Genomic DNA, 16,944 nt, shown 5'->3' on the forward strand with positions numbered 1-16,944 from the left:
TACCAGTCTGCAATCCCACCAATAGTACACTGGGGTTCCCTTTTCTCCACAACCTCTCCAACACTTATCGTTTGTTGCTTTGTTTATGATTGCCATTCTGACTGGTGTAAAGTGGTATCTCATTGTGGTTCTAATTTGCATTTCTCTGATAGCTAGCGATATTGAGTATCTTTTCATGTGTCTCTGGATCCTCTGTATGCCCTCCTTGGAGAATTGTCTGTTTAGGTCCTTTGCCCATTTTTTAATTGAATTGCTTGTCTTCTTAGAGTAGAGTTGTGTGTGTTCTTTATATATTTTGGAGATTAAACCCTCGTCTGAGGTATCATTGGCAAATATGTTTTCCCAAAAGTTTGGTTCTCTTTTTATTTTAATAATGTTTTCCTTAGCCATGCAGAAGCTTTTTATTTTGATGAGATCCCATTTGTTTATTCTTTCCTTTGTGTCCCCTGCTCTAGGGGACATAGTAAAAATGTTGCTGCATGCAATATCTGAGATTTTCCTGCCAATGTTCTCCTCTAGGACTTTAATGGTGTCACGGCTTATACTTAAGTCTTTTATCCACCTTGAATTAATTTTGGTGTATGGTGTAAGTTGGTGCCCAGGTTCCATTTTTTTGGCATGCAGCTGTCCAGTTCTCCCAACACCATTTGTTGAAGCTATTTTTAGTCCATTTTATGTTGCTGCCCCTTTTGTGGAATATTTTTGACCGAAGAGACTTGGGTTTATTTCTGGGCTCTGTTCTGTTCCATTGGTCTGTGTGCCTGTTTTTATGCCAGCACCAGGCTGTTTTGATTACAGTGGCTTGTAATACAGTTTGGTATCAGGTATTGTGATTCTATTGATTGAATAGAATGACACTGAAATGGGGTAGAGGGTGGGGGTCAGAGAATATTTCCCAAAGATCGTGGCTGGGGCACAGGAGAAGCAGATGATAGGATTAAGATACTTTGCATATCTATGGAAAGCAGATAGCTAGCCAATAGCTGCCAACAGCTGTGCTACCACCTCAGGGCAAAAGGTATGTGCTGATTTTCTGACTGTATCCTGACTCAGGACGAAGCCAGGGAGGCAATTCCCTGCTGTCACTGAGTCACACTTGCCCTGACTAAAGATGGCAGCTGAGCAAAGGCAGGAGATAAAGGAAACTGGCAAATTTAACGCGCAGTGGAAGGAGCTGGAGATGAGGTCATGCAGGAAGCTCCAGGTCAGGATTTAGACTAAGGGTGGGCAGCCATGAGAAGGAGCCATGTGGCCAGCAGTGAGATAGCCTTCATGCAGTTTGGAAAGGGCATAATAATCGGGGAACCATGAGGGAGGACAGCAAAGGCCTGGTGTGGTAAGGCAGGAGTCACACTGCTGCTCTGGTCGCACCTGCTCTAGCTGACTCCAAAGCCATCAAGGACACTTCCTTGCAAGATGCTGACCTGTTGCCTCACAGACCCAGACTCTTAGGACCTGGAACATACCGAAACGCCACACTCTTGAAATTTGTGCCTTTTCTGGACTTCACCATCATCCAGTGTAACACAGCACATATATTCCTAGACTACGACACAGAGGCTGATGACAACACCCCAGATCCTGACGGAGAGAGCGGCTGTGAGAGGATGGTGACTTTGAGACCCACGAGTGTCATTTCCAGAGGGAATGGAGAACTGTTTGCACAGCTGGTTTAAGCACAGACAAGGATATGGTGAACTTGGGTGGGGGGTTGGCTTATAGCCTTTTGGGGAGCAAGAGAAGTGCTGGGTCTTGTGAGAGAGCAGGACTCTAAGCTGAAGTGCTCCCAGCTCCCCCAAGGTTAGAATATTGTAAATAAAAACCTGTTTCTTTCAACACTGATTGTTGGGTCATATGGCAAGGCACCACGTGAGTGGGACCCTATCTGCTTGGTTATAATATCAGAATATTTCCTAAAGACAACCAACTGGCAACAGCACCTCATCACAGGAAGGCAGTGAGTTGATGAATCCAGCATGGTCCGGGGCCTGTCCTTTACTTCTATGGGTTCAACAACCCAACTTGCCAGAATCTCAGAAGCTGACTCACATTAACCCAGCTGAGCCTAGTGACTCCTGCATAGTAAAACATACAACTAATAAGACACTGTTCTTCAACCAGCAAATCTTCTCAGTCTTGGCAAATTATGTGGAATTCACCGTCATCATCACAAATTCACTTAATAAATGGAGTCAGGCAAACTGAGACTAATTTATCAAAATATTACATTGCAATCAGCCTCACAGCAGGATTACATATGTCTGTTCCTGACACCCTGTCGCTCACTTTCCTATCCCTCATGCTAAGCACACAGGAGGGGAATCTGTATTTGGTGAACAAGTGGTCAGTCTTTCCCCTGAGCAGGACTTTTATGGGCCTCTCTAACTTTCCCATTTCAGTCTTCCCTTTCCTGATTCAATCCTTCCTCATACTGATGTTTTTCATTCCTCTTTCAGGTTGGTATACACTCAGTTACCTCTTCATAAAACATGAACCTGATGTCACTACTCTGGTTGGTGATACATTTTTAACTGGCTTGCAAGGCCTTCGTCTCCAGCCATTATTCAGTCCTCTAGTCTCACATCACTCTGCTCGTCCTTAACATTCATCCCTCGGGACCCCCAACACTGTGTCCTACCCCCAACCCCTACCTATGACTAATTACTGGTCTTTCATACCCCACTGTAAATGTTAACTTCTTAAAAACACTCCTTTACTCCTCAAACAAAGCTAGGTTTTCTTGTGATGAGTTGTCCTAAAACCCATCCTTTTCCTTTGTTGCACTTACCCTCTATGTAACCATATAATAAATCATATGATTGTGTGATGCTCATGTCTCCACTAGGTAGCAAACTCTGCAAGAAGAACCAAGTATAAATTGTTCATTGTGGATCCCTGGGCCTGGATCAGCTCTTGTCCTACAGTAAGTGCTCAGTAAATGCCTATTAAAATCAGTAAATGATGATAATACATTTCAATGAACTGCTTTGGGAGTCATCATGTCTCTTTGGAAATTTCCACGGTGTTCCAATAATGACTAATGTTAGGTTTAATTCTCAGAATACAATCTTATTTTCCTTATTAAGTTCTTGGGCATACCTTACTCTAACCACCAATCTCAACAAATATCTCCAATATTATTAGTCTTAAATCAGCCAAACTCACTTATTTTTAAAGGAAAAAAATAATTTATCGCAGATTAGGAACAGGAATTTCTGCAATGTATAATAATTTGAAGATACTTTTTACCCATGATTTAAATGTTTGATTATTAAAAGGGATAAAAATAGTCATTAAGATTACTCAGTTCCTTTTCATGGAGAATACTGCACTTCTAGCATGATATTCCAAGACAGTCACTACGACTTTGATTCGTGCAAAGGACGTGGTATGTGCACGGGCCAGGTTTTAGGACTCGGAGAGCTGCGTGGCCTCACCCAGAGGAGCGCTCCCCCATCTTGCTGGGAGGACACACAGGGGTCTTGCCTTCCCAGTACGGTCTAACTCACGGCCATGTGGAAGACGATCTGAACTCAGAAGCCCCTGTCAAGTGGTTGTCTGACCCACTGCGTGGCTGGAGTCCACTTCAGAACTTTCATACATTGTTGATTCCCTTTAGCTTTCCACTAATTCAATACAGCAAAACCTATGAAGCCCAGAAATGAGCTAGTGAAACAAATGTTGGCCAGGTTCCTAAAAGTGAAATCCATCAGGCAAACTTTAAAAGTTGTCTATAAGTGTAGAGGTAAAGTAGAAAGGGGTGAAGGAATTAAAGACACTCAGATTCAAAAGATACTCTCATTCAAACTGCTCATATATAATATTACCTGCAAGTTATAGCCTAAACTAATTCTGGCTTTTGTGGATGTCGGATCGAAATGCAGTGCTCTCAGAAAGTCCTTCTGTGCTTGTTTGATGCCTTCATCGTGGCCATATTCCATATAAGAATTTCCCCGTCCGACGTAAGCATCCACAAAGCGAGGATTAATTTTAAGAGCCCAGGTGAAAAAGCTGACAGCTTCTTCAAACTCTTTGGTTCTGAAAATAAATAAAATTATCGATGCTTTCTGATGAGTTACCCAAATGCTTTCCTGTATATATGAAGTTTACATAAAGATTTGCCCCGACCCTCCTTAAAATTTTTCAATTTTATTAGCCATCACTAGAAGCTAGTACAGGAGTCCATACAACCTAAGGAAGGCTGAAGATTGTGGTAAAATGAAAGAAGGCAGGGAAGAGTCGCTTTCACAGCAGAGAAGGCTGGGATCGTATTCTGCAGTCCTTCGTTCAGCATCACGAAGGGCTGAATGGCATTCCCACACCTGTACTTAATAGCTATCCGTGGCCAAAACAGAAAAAAACATGCTATTATTGATGTAATACACTGTTTAACGCAAATTATAACAAATTTATGTGTATTTAATATTTCCTCAGACAACAAAAGGAACCAAATTTTTATACATGAGAGTCTTTACTTTGGATATTTTAGAGAAGCCAGCCCTTTCCTTCTGGACACCAGCAGAGAAGTGAAAAAGAGGAAAAAGGAGTATTTTTCTTATTAATTTGTAAATATATGTGACTGACTAATAACTCGGTTTCTCTTCCCTATTTACCCTCTCGTGGTGGGGTGAAGGCTGGTGAAACACATTTTCCATAAAGGAGTCACTTTTCCATCTCACTGGCAAATCTGATCATTATATTTAATATCAATGAACATGGAGGAAGCTATACCTGTCCAGTTATCAGTACCAGCATTTAATGAACATCTAGTCTGTTCTGACTGAATTAACACTGGGAACAGACTGGGAAAGCCACCAAGCAAGCTCCCCAAAGCAGATGATAACTAAAAACCAAGCCCAGGGGAGGGGACAGTGTCAAAGCCAGAGACTCCCCAGCACCCTGCATCAACAGGAAAAAAAATGAAACGAATACCACTACAGAAACAGCAATTTCATCTTCCTGGGTATGCGCACACCACACGGTGTCCTTGGGGACGGAGGCTCTTGTTAAATGACCCCATGGCCGTGAGACAGCAGGCAGTGTGGCAGAGAATCGATGTTCTGTCAGGGCACATGGTCATCAGCACATATGCAGTTAAGAATCAGTGACCACAAATAGAAAAGCATATTAAATTAGGTTTGCCAAAAGGAAATGTGTTGTAAAAAATAACGTGACCACTGACAGAGGCGCATGCTTCTCATCAGTGCCCGCTGGCTGCAGACCCTCAGCGAGCCAGCAGCCTGGGCCGCAGACACAAAGGCCCACCACAGTTTCTAAATTAATCACATACGTGGCCAGATGTGCCCTGCTGAGTTGTGCAAATAAATCATAAATACCTCCCAAACCTAAAGAATGTGGCTTACGGAGTCAAGGATTCAAAACTATTTTATGCAAATATAAGAAGAGTAAAATCAGTGTGCCAAAGTAAAAAGTGGATAGGATATATAACTCTGAGTAATCAGGGTTCTCTGTCTGTGACGTATTTTTTTTTTTTCATCTGAAGGTGGCTTTCCCCAAGAGACCTAAAAATTAACTCTAGCACAACACTCTAAGTGACCAAATTGGGCAACAAGTAGGATATTCAGCCTAAGGAATGCTGTCTCTTAGCAACCAGGAGAGTGAAAACCAGAGATATACAAAGGCATACTTCAAAAGTCTGCAACCCCATGAGTTCAAAGATCAAAGTCCTAAAATTTAAATATTTAGTCCCCCCCAAAATTTCTCCAACCAGCAAAATTCTTACTTTCCCTTCTATAAGCCCCAGTAATGAATCTCTGATACTGAGAAGCTGTTATAAGACATACAAATGTCTTACAGATTATCTCAGAAAGCAAAAATATTTTTTCTGAAATAAATATAACCAATCACGAAACACTTCTTATTGTTAAATTCAGTAAGACTGTTAAAACTCAAAACACACGAATGAGGACTGTGAGTTATGCAGGCTTTACTGTTGAATTAAATTCTACTTTTATTAAAGGACAATGGAATTCAAGTTGACTAATGAAAGTTGGTTATTTGCAATTGCAAAGCGGTATCAGCTAGCTTAAGAAAGCTCTGCCACATAGTATATCAGTGATCACATTTCATGAAGGAGACTGGGCACTGACACACAGAGAAACGTACTCTCTCTAAGAGCTGCTAAACATAAGAACGAGGTTTAGAGAAATTCTGGAGTCTTGTTTTCAACTGGGAGAGAATGCAGTGACCTCGGACGTTTTAGGTCTGTCCTCACTCGCCAAAGCAAACACGTCAGTGGCCATTATTCCACCTCTGATTAAGAAAGATAATGACTTAGAGAGATGAGTTGTACAAGAGTTGCTGGATTAAAATCGACAATGGTGTGACTATGTTTTCTTGCCTATAAAGGTCCTGGTTTAGGCCTTTCAAACCAAAGACACCTGCACAAGTTTCAGTTATGATATTACTACATTTATAAAATAAAACAAAATCTAACTCTCATAGGAAAACAAATCTGTGCTCTGTCCCAAAAGTGGAAAAAAGAATGCCGACTTTCTAAATACTTCAAATGGGGTATTTACATACCCTCGTCCGCATAATTTATGATCTATTCTAATTTGCCTCTTCAATTAATTGCTATTACTTCTCTTAAAAAATAATGGTGTAAACTCTTTAAACCAAATACATTTTATCACACATTAAAATCTTCACATGCTGACTCTCTATACTTTAAAAAGCAAAATAATACTCTGGTTTCTCTTCAGATCATATAAATCTTTCGCCTTTTTAAAAGCAAAATAACCAGAAACTAATTTTAGATGTTAAATATATATGTAGGAATGTAAACTATTATAGTCAGCAAAATCTATGTAATATTATCTCCAAACAAATTTTAAACTGATCGTCTTCTGTATTTTAGCCTTATGTGCATGTTTTTTTTCTTTCCTTCAATAACCTAACTTATTCTTACAGTAATCCCAGAAACAGGTAATAATGTTTTAAGTAATATGGTTCTGTAGGTCTTATTGTATTTTGTAGATATTTATGGTGTTCTTTTCATTATTTTTAGATTTAGAATGTTTTCCAAATGCAAATTTTATGAAAATATCTAATTTTTTAAAATCACACTCTCGTGTAGGAAACAGGCTTTTTAAAAGTTTGTTTCCTTTTAGAAACAAAATTAATTACTAGGCTTTTTTCTTAGACATGTCAAGCTATGCACGGTTTTATTTAGTGTATCACTCAGGTCCTTGCCCAGGAAAGGGGCTCCAATCCGATGGGCGTCCCAAGGCCACGGTGCAGACTTGGTTGGAACACTTGATTAGAAGGTAGGAGGGTGCTAACGCCACACTCGGGTGTGCTTCCCACTTCTGTACAGGGGTTCTCCGTGTCTCTCCCCATTTGTGTCTCTCTTTCTGCTATTCTTCTAACTATTACACAGCCCCACATGCATTCGCTTCAACATCAGCTGCACTCCGTACCTGTGATGGCACATGGCAGTAGCCTGACAAAGGCTCGCGTTCGTCTTGGTCAGCAGCGCAGCTTGTTTAAAATCCTGAAACGGTTTCAAAACATTTTGTTAATTTTGCAACATAATATTTTGTACTTTTATAAACTTCCTTCTGACTTTGGTTCCACTGTGAATATACTTAACATAGTATTAAAACATACATCTTCTTTAAAATTTTTTTCCTCTTAGTCTTACATCCTGTGAGAGTGGATGGAGCAGAGGAAAGCCATACTGAAAACGCACTCTGAATAGTGTATGCTAGTCTCCATTTCTCCTGTGGCTGTGCCCTGCTATGTGTAAAGGGATACCTCGCTCACTTTTTACTGTTTTTTCCCCAGTACACAGCACCAGAGACTTGCACATCTAGAGAGAAGTGGAAATTCACCTACAGAGAACCTTGAGCATTATAGGGCAAATACACACCAGATCCAGAGAAGAGCATGACTAGGCCTTTTTTGTGGATTAGCTAAGCTTGCTCCTATCTTGAAATTCACACTTCTGGGGAGAAGTGAATCATTCTGTCCAGGAACCCTGGAAGCCTCCTGAGAAAGAGCAGTGGGAAATCTCAAGTGTTTGAGTCAGGAAAGTTAACTTGAATGGCCCTGCATGGCCCTGAGGAAGAGGTTGTTTGAAGAGAATTAAAAGTCTGCAAGAGACCCTGCCTCCGAGGCCCTCCCTGAACACTGGCTGTACTCTGTCAGGCGCCAGAGACAGTGTCCAAAGCTCACACGCTTTTCAAAGCCCTACAACATTGTTTTGAGACATGAAGCAAAATGAGAACAATATTAAACTGAAATTAATAAAATACCTAAATAAAGGTCTACAATAACGAAATTATCATGTGAACCACAATGATTCTGCTTTTTCCCTAAAGGACTGCTTGTGCGGGAATTTTAACTGGCAGTTTTGGTCGTAACCTCACGAGACCAACCTAAAAAGTGGAGGTACTGTGACCCCCTCTGGAGTGATAAAAGGAAGTCCCTCAGACTCCCTTACTGGAGGCTGGGACACCTGCACCCGAAGCCTCAAAGGGCAAGTCAGAGATCTGGCGCTCACCCCAGGAAGGAGGGGGAAGGAGAGGAGCTAACCCTAACAGTCCCCGCCCCTTTCTCCCTCCCCAGTTTCCTTCCTGCTCCTCCCTCTTCCACAAACCAGGCTGTAGCAGAGGGAGGAAGCTGGCTGCCTTTGGGGGGCACGATGAGTTTTCTGCAAATACTGGGAGTGAGAGGGGAGTAATGGGTCAAGCAGAGCCGCAGGGATCCTCCTGGAGGAGGAAGTTTCCGTCAGAGACTAATCTGTGGAGGTAGCATCCCCACTTAGATTCCTGAAGCATATTTTGATACTAAATGGAAGTATTTGGAAGCAAATGAGAAATCTATGCCTAATCAAATATAATCTAATAAAATATGCTGCCAGATAACTCCCTGAGGAGGACTGTTTGGTTAAAGTGGAGGCAAACATACAAGTAAAACTGAGATTTATTAACAAACATTCCTATTTATTTGGGGAGTTGTGAGGAGTGATTGAGACCTTGAAAGGCTGAGAATACCAAGTTTAGTTTTGTAATCAGACAAAACTTACAAAAGTCAACCTGACTCTATATACATAATTATCAGCAATAGACATAAATGATGGCTGTTAGCATTACTTAGAGTAAAGCTAACAGTTTTTATGACTTTTCTCTTCTGCATTAATTTTCCTCCAGTATGAGGATCGTAAATAATAAACCACATATAATCATTCACACAAAAAGCAAATTCCCTCCACTGAGTTTATTTGTAAGGACGTCCATTCACACTGCCTTTCCTTCTGTGTCAGAGGATATAGGCTCTTGACCTCGTTCCTTCCCTTTGCCTCTGGAAACTTCCTCCCTGATATATTTCTGTATTTTTTTAATCCTTGTTACATTGCCCTTAGTGAACAGGCCTTCTTCCTTCAACCCTCCCTGCCTGCAAACTACACACAGCCCTGTCTTTCTAGTTCCTCTACTACCAGCCTCTCCTTGTTAACACTCACTGTCTCCACATCTCCCAATTCCATCAACTTCCTATTATTCATGTTGTTCAATTAAGGCCAATTTCATTTTGTCATTTGTAAACTGTATCTAAAGACATTTTTATTTATTCGCTTTAATTTTTGTCAAAGTAACCCATGTACAGGGTCTAACAAAACTAGAAAACTTACAATGCTTGCAACGATGCCCTGCTCCATCTCTCCTCATCCCTGAGTCCCCCTCCCCAAAGGCAAGGGTTTTGCATCTTGCTGTTATTTCTTCTGCTATTTACCTTAAAATTTCAACCATACCTCATGATTTTATTATGCTGGACTTCCTGCAAAGGACAGAATTTAGCTATCTTCCCCTGCATTCCACACACCTCCCCTTCTCCTGCCATCCCTACATGGATAACAGTGTTTTTGTCTCTGTATTACTTCCCTCAAGCGCTGGATCCTTGGCGATCCATTCATTAAGTTTAAGACATTAAATCAGAAAATGGTAGTTTCGGCTGCTTAAACATCTCTTCTCCACTATCTTTAGCCTTGTGGAATTATATCATTTTTTTTATTTCTTTACTGTCTTCCTGGTAGGTTTTTAAGAGAACAAAGAGAAACAGATGTTCTCAATCCAATAAGCTTAAACATTAACTTCCTAAACAATCCCAGTCTAAATGCTGCACTCTACTTCCTGATCCAGGCTTTCCTATGAAGGTCTTACAACCGTCAATTAACTGGTACATGCCCAGCACTCATCCTACTTGACTTGTCTGTTAATAAGTAATTCCCACTAAAAATTTTTCCCTGGGTAGGTGTTAAAATGCTCACTGTCTCTTGGTTCTTCATTGCCCCTGTATTATTCAGTCTTATATTTCTTCATTGGTTCTTCCTCATTTTTAATTTAATTTTTCAAATTAATATTTATCTTTACTATAATTTTTTTTTTGCTTTTAATTAGTGTTTGCAGGGCATAATTTTTCCAGCCTTTTACCTTTCCTATATATATCCATGTATTTAAAGTGTAATTTTTGTAGACAGAATATAGTGAGACCTTAATAAAAAATTCAGATCTGCCTGGCTGGTGTAGCTCAGTGGATAGAGCATGGGCCTGCGAACCAGAGGATCGCGGTTCGATTCCCAGTCAGGGCACATGCCTGGGTTGCAGGCCAGTTTCTGGCAGGGGCCAGTTCCCTGCAGGGGATGCACGAGAAGCAACCATACATTGATGTTTCCTTCCTCTCTCCTTCCCTTCCCCTCTGAAGATAAATAAATAAAATATTAAAAAAAAAATTCAGATCTGGCCCTGGCTGGTGTAGCTCAGTGGATTGAGTGTGGGCCTGCGAACCACATGATCACGGTTCGATTCCCAGTCAGGGCATATGCCTGGGTTGCAGGCCAGTTCCCAGCAGGAGACACATGAGAGGCAACCATACATTGATATTTCTCTCCCTCTCTCCTTCCCTTCCTCTCTGTCAAAAAATAAATTAAAAAATCTTTTTAAAAAATTCAGATCTGATAGTCTCATTATCTTACTTGGTATTTTTTTTATCATTTCTATTAAATGTAACAACTAATATGCTCAGATTTAGGTTGCCTTTCTTATTATGTTTTCCAGGTTTTTTTGTTTGTTTTCTCTGTCCAGACTTATTTTAGATTATTTTAATTTTTTTTAATATTCCATTTTATTTAATTTACTTTCCCTTTTTGACTAAGGTGGTCCCATTGGAGCAGAAACCTAAAATGAAAGAAGGGCAAGAGCCATAAACAGACCAGTAGTACGAGTGGTCTGTGGACAAAGAATCACTTATGTGAGGACCTTGAGGCAGAAGGGGCATTTCCAAGGAGTAACAAAATGCCACGGTGGGTTGAGTAGTGCAGAAAAGAAGAATGTCTGACAATGAAGCCAGGTCAGTGAGCAGCAGTCCCACCAGGAAGGGGCTTGGCTGGCCATAGGCTAGACTTCTAAGTGTGACAGGAAGCCATGGGAGGGCTCCAGGCAGAGGAATCACTTGATCTGCTCTAAACTAAGAGGTCTGGCTGCTGTTTGGACAACGGCTCGTACAGAGAGAGGCAAGAGCAGAAGCAGAGGCGGCCAGTTGGGAGCTCCTGCACTGGTCCAGGGGAAAGACGGTAGAGGCAGGGATTAAGAGGAGAATGGTGGCAAAAATGAGAAATGACTGAATTCAAAATGTGCTTTGGTGGTAGAGCTGACTGAATTTGCGCATGACTTAGATTCAGGGTATATGGAAAGAGAGCGGTCAAGAATGATTTCTACTCAATTATGAGCTTCTCAAGAATTAGAAATCTGCCTTACTTATCTCTGTATCTTCGATGTCAATGCCAATACCTGCCTTGTCTGAAAGAACATAGAATTTGGAATCAGGTGAGACTTGAGATTAAATCTTGCCCTAGTTAGTATTCCCTGGTTAAAAGACTATCTAACCTCTTTTGAATATCGCCTTCCTCATGTATAAGTTACAATTATAAATCGTGCAGCATTGTTGAGAACCTGATATGTGGATGGTTAAAAACGAAATAAAGATTTACCATGTAGATAACACAGGCCCAGCACTTAATTCTCCAACAGTTGAGGTCTTTTGCCACTGATCCCCATTTTCCTCACTTCTTCCTTCCCAACACCATTACCCAGAGTTCCACAACTTTCTTGCCTACTCCAAACAAGTTCATCAGCTCCCCCTCCCTGAGGAAATTCCAAGTGGTGTACTTCAAAACCAAAGCCTAAAGGAGTTCAACTCTTGGAACCACATTTCATCATGATATAAACACGTCCTTAGTAATGAGTCATTCTGTGGGGCAGAATCTCAAATGATGATGCCAGAAATAGAAGAATAATAAAAGCCATCTTTCCTACTTTGAAAGAAGTAGGAAACACTCCAACTGCCTAATGTTCTGTTGCAGTTCCTCAGAAACAAAAGCAAAACTACGATTATTCAGTTGCAAACTTCAAGGTGCTATTTAATTTGCCTTGTATCTCTTAATCTTAATTCCGACATTAATTTAGAGTAGATAATACATGCAAGATAAAAAATGAAAATGATGAATTTTGTTTAGTTTTTCTATTAAAAGTGCCTTTTTAGCCACCTGTTGCTATTTTGATACACTGCAGGTGTTATCTTCTGTATCGATTCTGAGGGACTGATTCCACTATTCTCACAGCCTATCAACCAGTTATTTTCAACTCTCTACAAAACAAACAGATTTATTTTGATATATTTTCAATAAAGAACGAGGACAACTGTGAATAAGAAAGAGTTACTACCAAACAGCAAAGTAAACAATACATAAATCATTTCATTTGCCAAATAATGGAATTTCATGTATAGTGAAGATATTCCCTTGGGGAAGGCTATAGTGTTGATACTTCATCAAATCAGAAAATTTATTTTTTTAAAATATTAGCTATCTGCCTGAATCAAAACAAAGTAAAAGCACACGTTTTTAAACAAAATTCTATTAGTCATTCAAAGAATTTTAATACATTTTTTTGCTAAAGTTGAATTATTGCTCATTAATACAGCCAGTTGTTATTAAGAAAAATTGTTCACTATTTTTAGAATCTAGCATGTAAATTCGAGAGGTTCATTTTTACATGTGAGCAGGAAGGTTTACCTCTAATGCAAAACTGTATTGCCCTAGTTCTGCGTAGATGAGTCCACGGTTAATGAAGGTATTTAATATCACAGTTTCTCCAGCATCAAGAAGCAGCACAATTCCATAATCTGTTAATGCCTAGAAATAAAATAATCACTTACACCCTAGATTCAACTCTTTAAAACCTTACTACATTGGCCAAAGAAAAATGTTTTCATGTCCAAACGTGGGCCACACAGTTACTGCTTAATTTGACTTACAATTTATGGCCCCAAATAATCACTTGTTGAATGGAAAAGGTATTCTTAACCAAATATGGGAATACCGCTTCTTTTTCGTAAGTGGTGCTGCCTCTGCTCACACTTAACGTCATCTGTGAGTCACCTTAGCCTTCTTGTTGTGTGTGGGTCGGAAGGACACGTAGAGCATACGACCTGCTTCCCACACTCGGCAGTTTCTCCACAGGACTGCAGCCATTAAAGCACAGCTCTTGTTACCTTTCGAAACTTCATTTCTTTATAGTATTTTACTGTTTTCTCTCGGAAACCTATGTTTTATGGAGTTAGAGCTTATCCATTTTTTTCACTCCTGTTAAGCCAGTAACTAGCATGGTGCCTACACATCCTAGGCAATCAGTAAATTTTTGTTGAGAGAATAAACCATGAAGTAATGAAAATGGATCTCAATAAAACTACCAAATAAGAACCTGTTAGAAAATTATTTCAAAATATTTTTATAGATATACTAGGATTTTTTTATAAGACACCAATCTCAGCTGAGAATTACCTCAGACAACCTTTCTCCACCACTTTTATCTTTCTTTTCAGTCATCAAATAAACGAATTTTTACTAGTCATCTACCCTGCATCAGGTACCAGGAGCACACCACATCTGAGCTGCGGCAGGAACTCTTAACTCATCTTTCTACTGAACCTCTTGTCTAAAAGAGCCAGATAATCTCATCAGAAAAGGGCCAAATCTTATATGCCGATAGCACATGCTAACTGAAAATGCAAATAAATAGTATTTTACTATTTGCTCAGAGACCCTCTAATGTTTCATGATTGGGCATTTGAATGTCTAAAAGAATTGTACAGTTAAAGATCCTATATGTACACTGTCGCATAATTATTAACAAACACTGACCAGGTGTAAAAATAATTCATAATATGTACTTATAAAAACAGAACTGGAATGTTAGCACTACTCCTCTCATAGAATCATGAAAAGTAAAACCTGTCAGATGCCTGGAGATCGCCAAGCAGCTGGGCATGTGACACAAAAGGAAACAAAAGCTATAAAATGAGATCCATGGAGGCTAATGAGCAGGATTTGTACCACGCCTCTGCTGTTACTACTATCTTTTCAGTCTTGTAAGGTACTCAACACTAAGTTTCAGTTTCCTCATCTGCAAAATTGGGACGTTAATAATCCATCATATTGTTGCAAAAATTCATTTTGATGATATACTGGTAAGCCAGTTATATTGGTAAACCATTGGTAAACCCAGGGCCTACCACATAATAAGCTTTAAGTGAGTGGAAACTATTACTATTTGTATTGACAATAGGTGATAGGTACCAGCATTCACCTTTTCTTAATTTTTATTAAACCGTATCTTGGGAGAATGTCTGAATGTATTTTGTGCAGAAAGATAGTTGCTTGGTTTTCTCAGGGTGGTGTTGGCCGGAATGCTGAAAAACAGGTGTAGGCAGTCATAAAGGGAGGAGCCAACACTGTGAAACGACATCCGGTTCACAGACTGGAGGTTAAATGTTTTTACAAAGCCACCCGGAGACTGTTAACCAGAAGCAAACAACCTGCGGACAGGAGCAGGGTTCTTCACTCCCTGTGTCACTTGGATACGTTTCTAACCTCTCCCCACTCTCATTTCCTCATCTGTAAAATGAGTGATTGGGTAAAACGGGCTGGGTACATGGCAACTCCAAACGAGCCAATATGATTTATTTGGGTGGTTAGTCTCCACTTAGGTAGTTTTTCATTTTCCTTATTCACAGAGCACTGGGCTCTGTTACATAGCAGAGATAACAAAAACGGGAGTTCCCTGCCCCGAGCTAGCCCATTGTTTGTGACTTCAGAGTCTCCCTGAAAAGGCAGGAGGCTGGCGGGGAGGGAGGCATCAAAGACACCTGCTGCGCAGGTTACTCGATAAATGATCCCCTAATTAGTCCTAGAATCTTAGCAACTCCTTTGTTAAAAATCAGTTATTCATTTGTCAACATGTGTGGAGGAAACTTGATCCTCTGGTTACCGGGAATTCTATAGCCATTTAGGTAGAAACAATGTTTCTTAGCTTCCCTTCCATAGCAAATGAATTTCAGCATCTCTAAATGTCTTTAAACAGCTTTAACTGCCCATGTTTCAAGGAGATTGAGGGAGCACCCAGTGCAGCAGGAACTTGATGCGGTCTTTTAAAGAATGCTTTAGTGGCTATGGAAGGGGACAGAAACAAGGAGGGAAAACAAGTGGACAACGGAGAAAAAGAAGCAAGAGGGTGGGACGGCACCCTGAGAAGACCAGAGACCAGCTGCTCTGCAGCGAGGAATTCTTGACTGGAAAAGGACCAAACTGACAAAAAGGGGCAAGAAGGGTGAGATTAGAAAACTTAAAAGAGGGTTTGCACAGGTAGAAGCTGGAGAGGACAATTGAGAAAAAGATTTGCTGCGGCCATTAGCTGGCTCTGCACAAAGTACAAGAAGTACTGGCCACTGGTCACTCACTGTTCCCGGGGGCTGAAGCCTTCACTCAGAACTCTCTGCTGCATCTGTGGTCTGAGCACTGTACGAAAAACACCCCAACAAACTCTTCTAGATGATGTTGAGTTTTGGAAGCAACACTACTGATAATGATCACTGCTTAAAAATTCTGCACACAGTGTATCAGTAGAAACATTTACTCGAATGAGAATTATGTAATGTATTTTAATTTATGTATATCTTTAAATGCTTATTATAAGCATTATAAAATCGATTTTTCACTTGATATTGCTGAGATTGTATAAGAAAATTTGGTGAGCACTAACAAAGAAATGGAACATGCTTTGAAAAGGTTCTTTGGTTTCTCAAGTTGTGGGGGGCGTGTGGGATGTATTTCTACAAGAATTATTTTTCAAAATTACAACAGAAATAATAACACAATACTTTTCACATGCTTTAGATGTGTTTACAAATGCTTTAACATTTTGTTTACTAAAATGTCATCTTACCATTTGAAGTTCACCTATCCTGGTATGACACAATGCTCTGTTATAAAATGCTACATAACAGTTTTTGTCCATGTTGATAGCTGTAGTTAGATCTGTAATTGCTAGTTTATAAGTCTACAAAGAAAAATATAACTAGGTGAGAAGGGTTAGTCATAATGGACTGAAATTTAGCTGTGAAATAAATTCTTGATTCTGTCAGAGTTTTTGGAATACTGTGTAGCATCTGTGATATTAAGACAATCAAGGTAATCTTCCGCAGAGGTCAGAGTATCTCTTGGTAGGAATTATAGTTTCTGTTACTTGCAAATAAAATTAAATATATAAAGAACTTTAATTTAGATGATTATCTTATTGCCAATCTTGATATACAGCAAGGAGAAAATTATACTTATTGGTAAAAGAGACGCAAGCCACATTCCTCCAGACCCACCAGAACTTGCTGGCTTCTCTCACTCACTCTGTTGCATCACGTAATTGTCATGCTGTCCACCCACGTTCTCTTTTGCTTCCTCTTTGATGCTTCTCTGAGATCTTAGACCATCCATTTCCATGGACAGTAATTTTCATGGAATTAACACTCAATGCAAGGTATTACCCTTGCTTTAAGGTATTATTTGGAAAATATTTAATATGAAATAGCTAC

At 40.0% G+C, this 16,944-nt stretch overlaps 1 protein-coding gene across 8 annotated transcripts in view; it reads right to left on the minus strand.

The window, feature by feature from the left end:
* Positions 1 to 16,944, minus strand: part of TTC6 (tetratricopeptide repeat domain 6) — a 234,787-nt gene that overhangs the window by 15,022 nt on the left and 202,821 nt on the right. For 7 of the 8 annotated variants that reach the window (XM_037056416.1, XM_037056413.1, XM_037056417.1 and 4 more), the window contains 4 exons: positions 16,302 to 16,415; positions 13,094 to 13,213; positions 7,443 to 7,516; positions 3,828 to 4,038 (listed from right to left, as the gene is read on the minus strand). In XM_037056416.1, the coding sequence (XP_036912311.1) occupies positions 3,828 to 4,038; positions 7,443 to 7,516; positions 13,094 to 13,213; positions 16,302 to 16,415 (519 nt within the window). Of the gene's footprint in view, positions 1 to 3,827; positions 4,039 to 7,442; positions 7,517 to 13,093; positions 13,214 to 16,301; positions 16,416 to 16,944 lie in introns of those variants that run through there. The other variant, XM_037056418.1, reaches the window with a different exon arrangement.

Source organism: Sturnira hondurensis, unplaced genomic scaffold (genome assembly GCF_014824575.4).
Source record: "Sturnira hondurensis isolate 20B ecotype Veracruz unplaced genomic scaffold, ASM1482457v3 Scaffold0008948, whole genome shotgun sequence".
NCBI classification, from domain to species: domain Eukaryota; kingdom Metazoa; phylum Chordata; class Mammalia; order Chiroptera; family Phyllostomidae; genus Sturnira; species Sturnira hondurensis.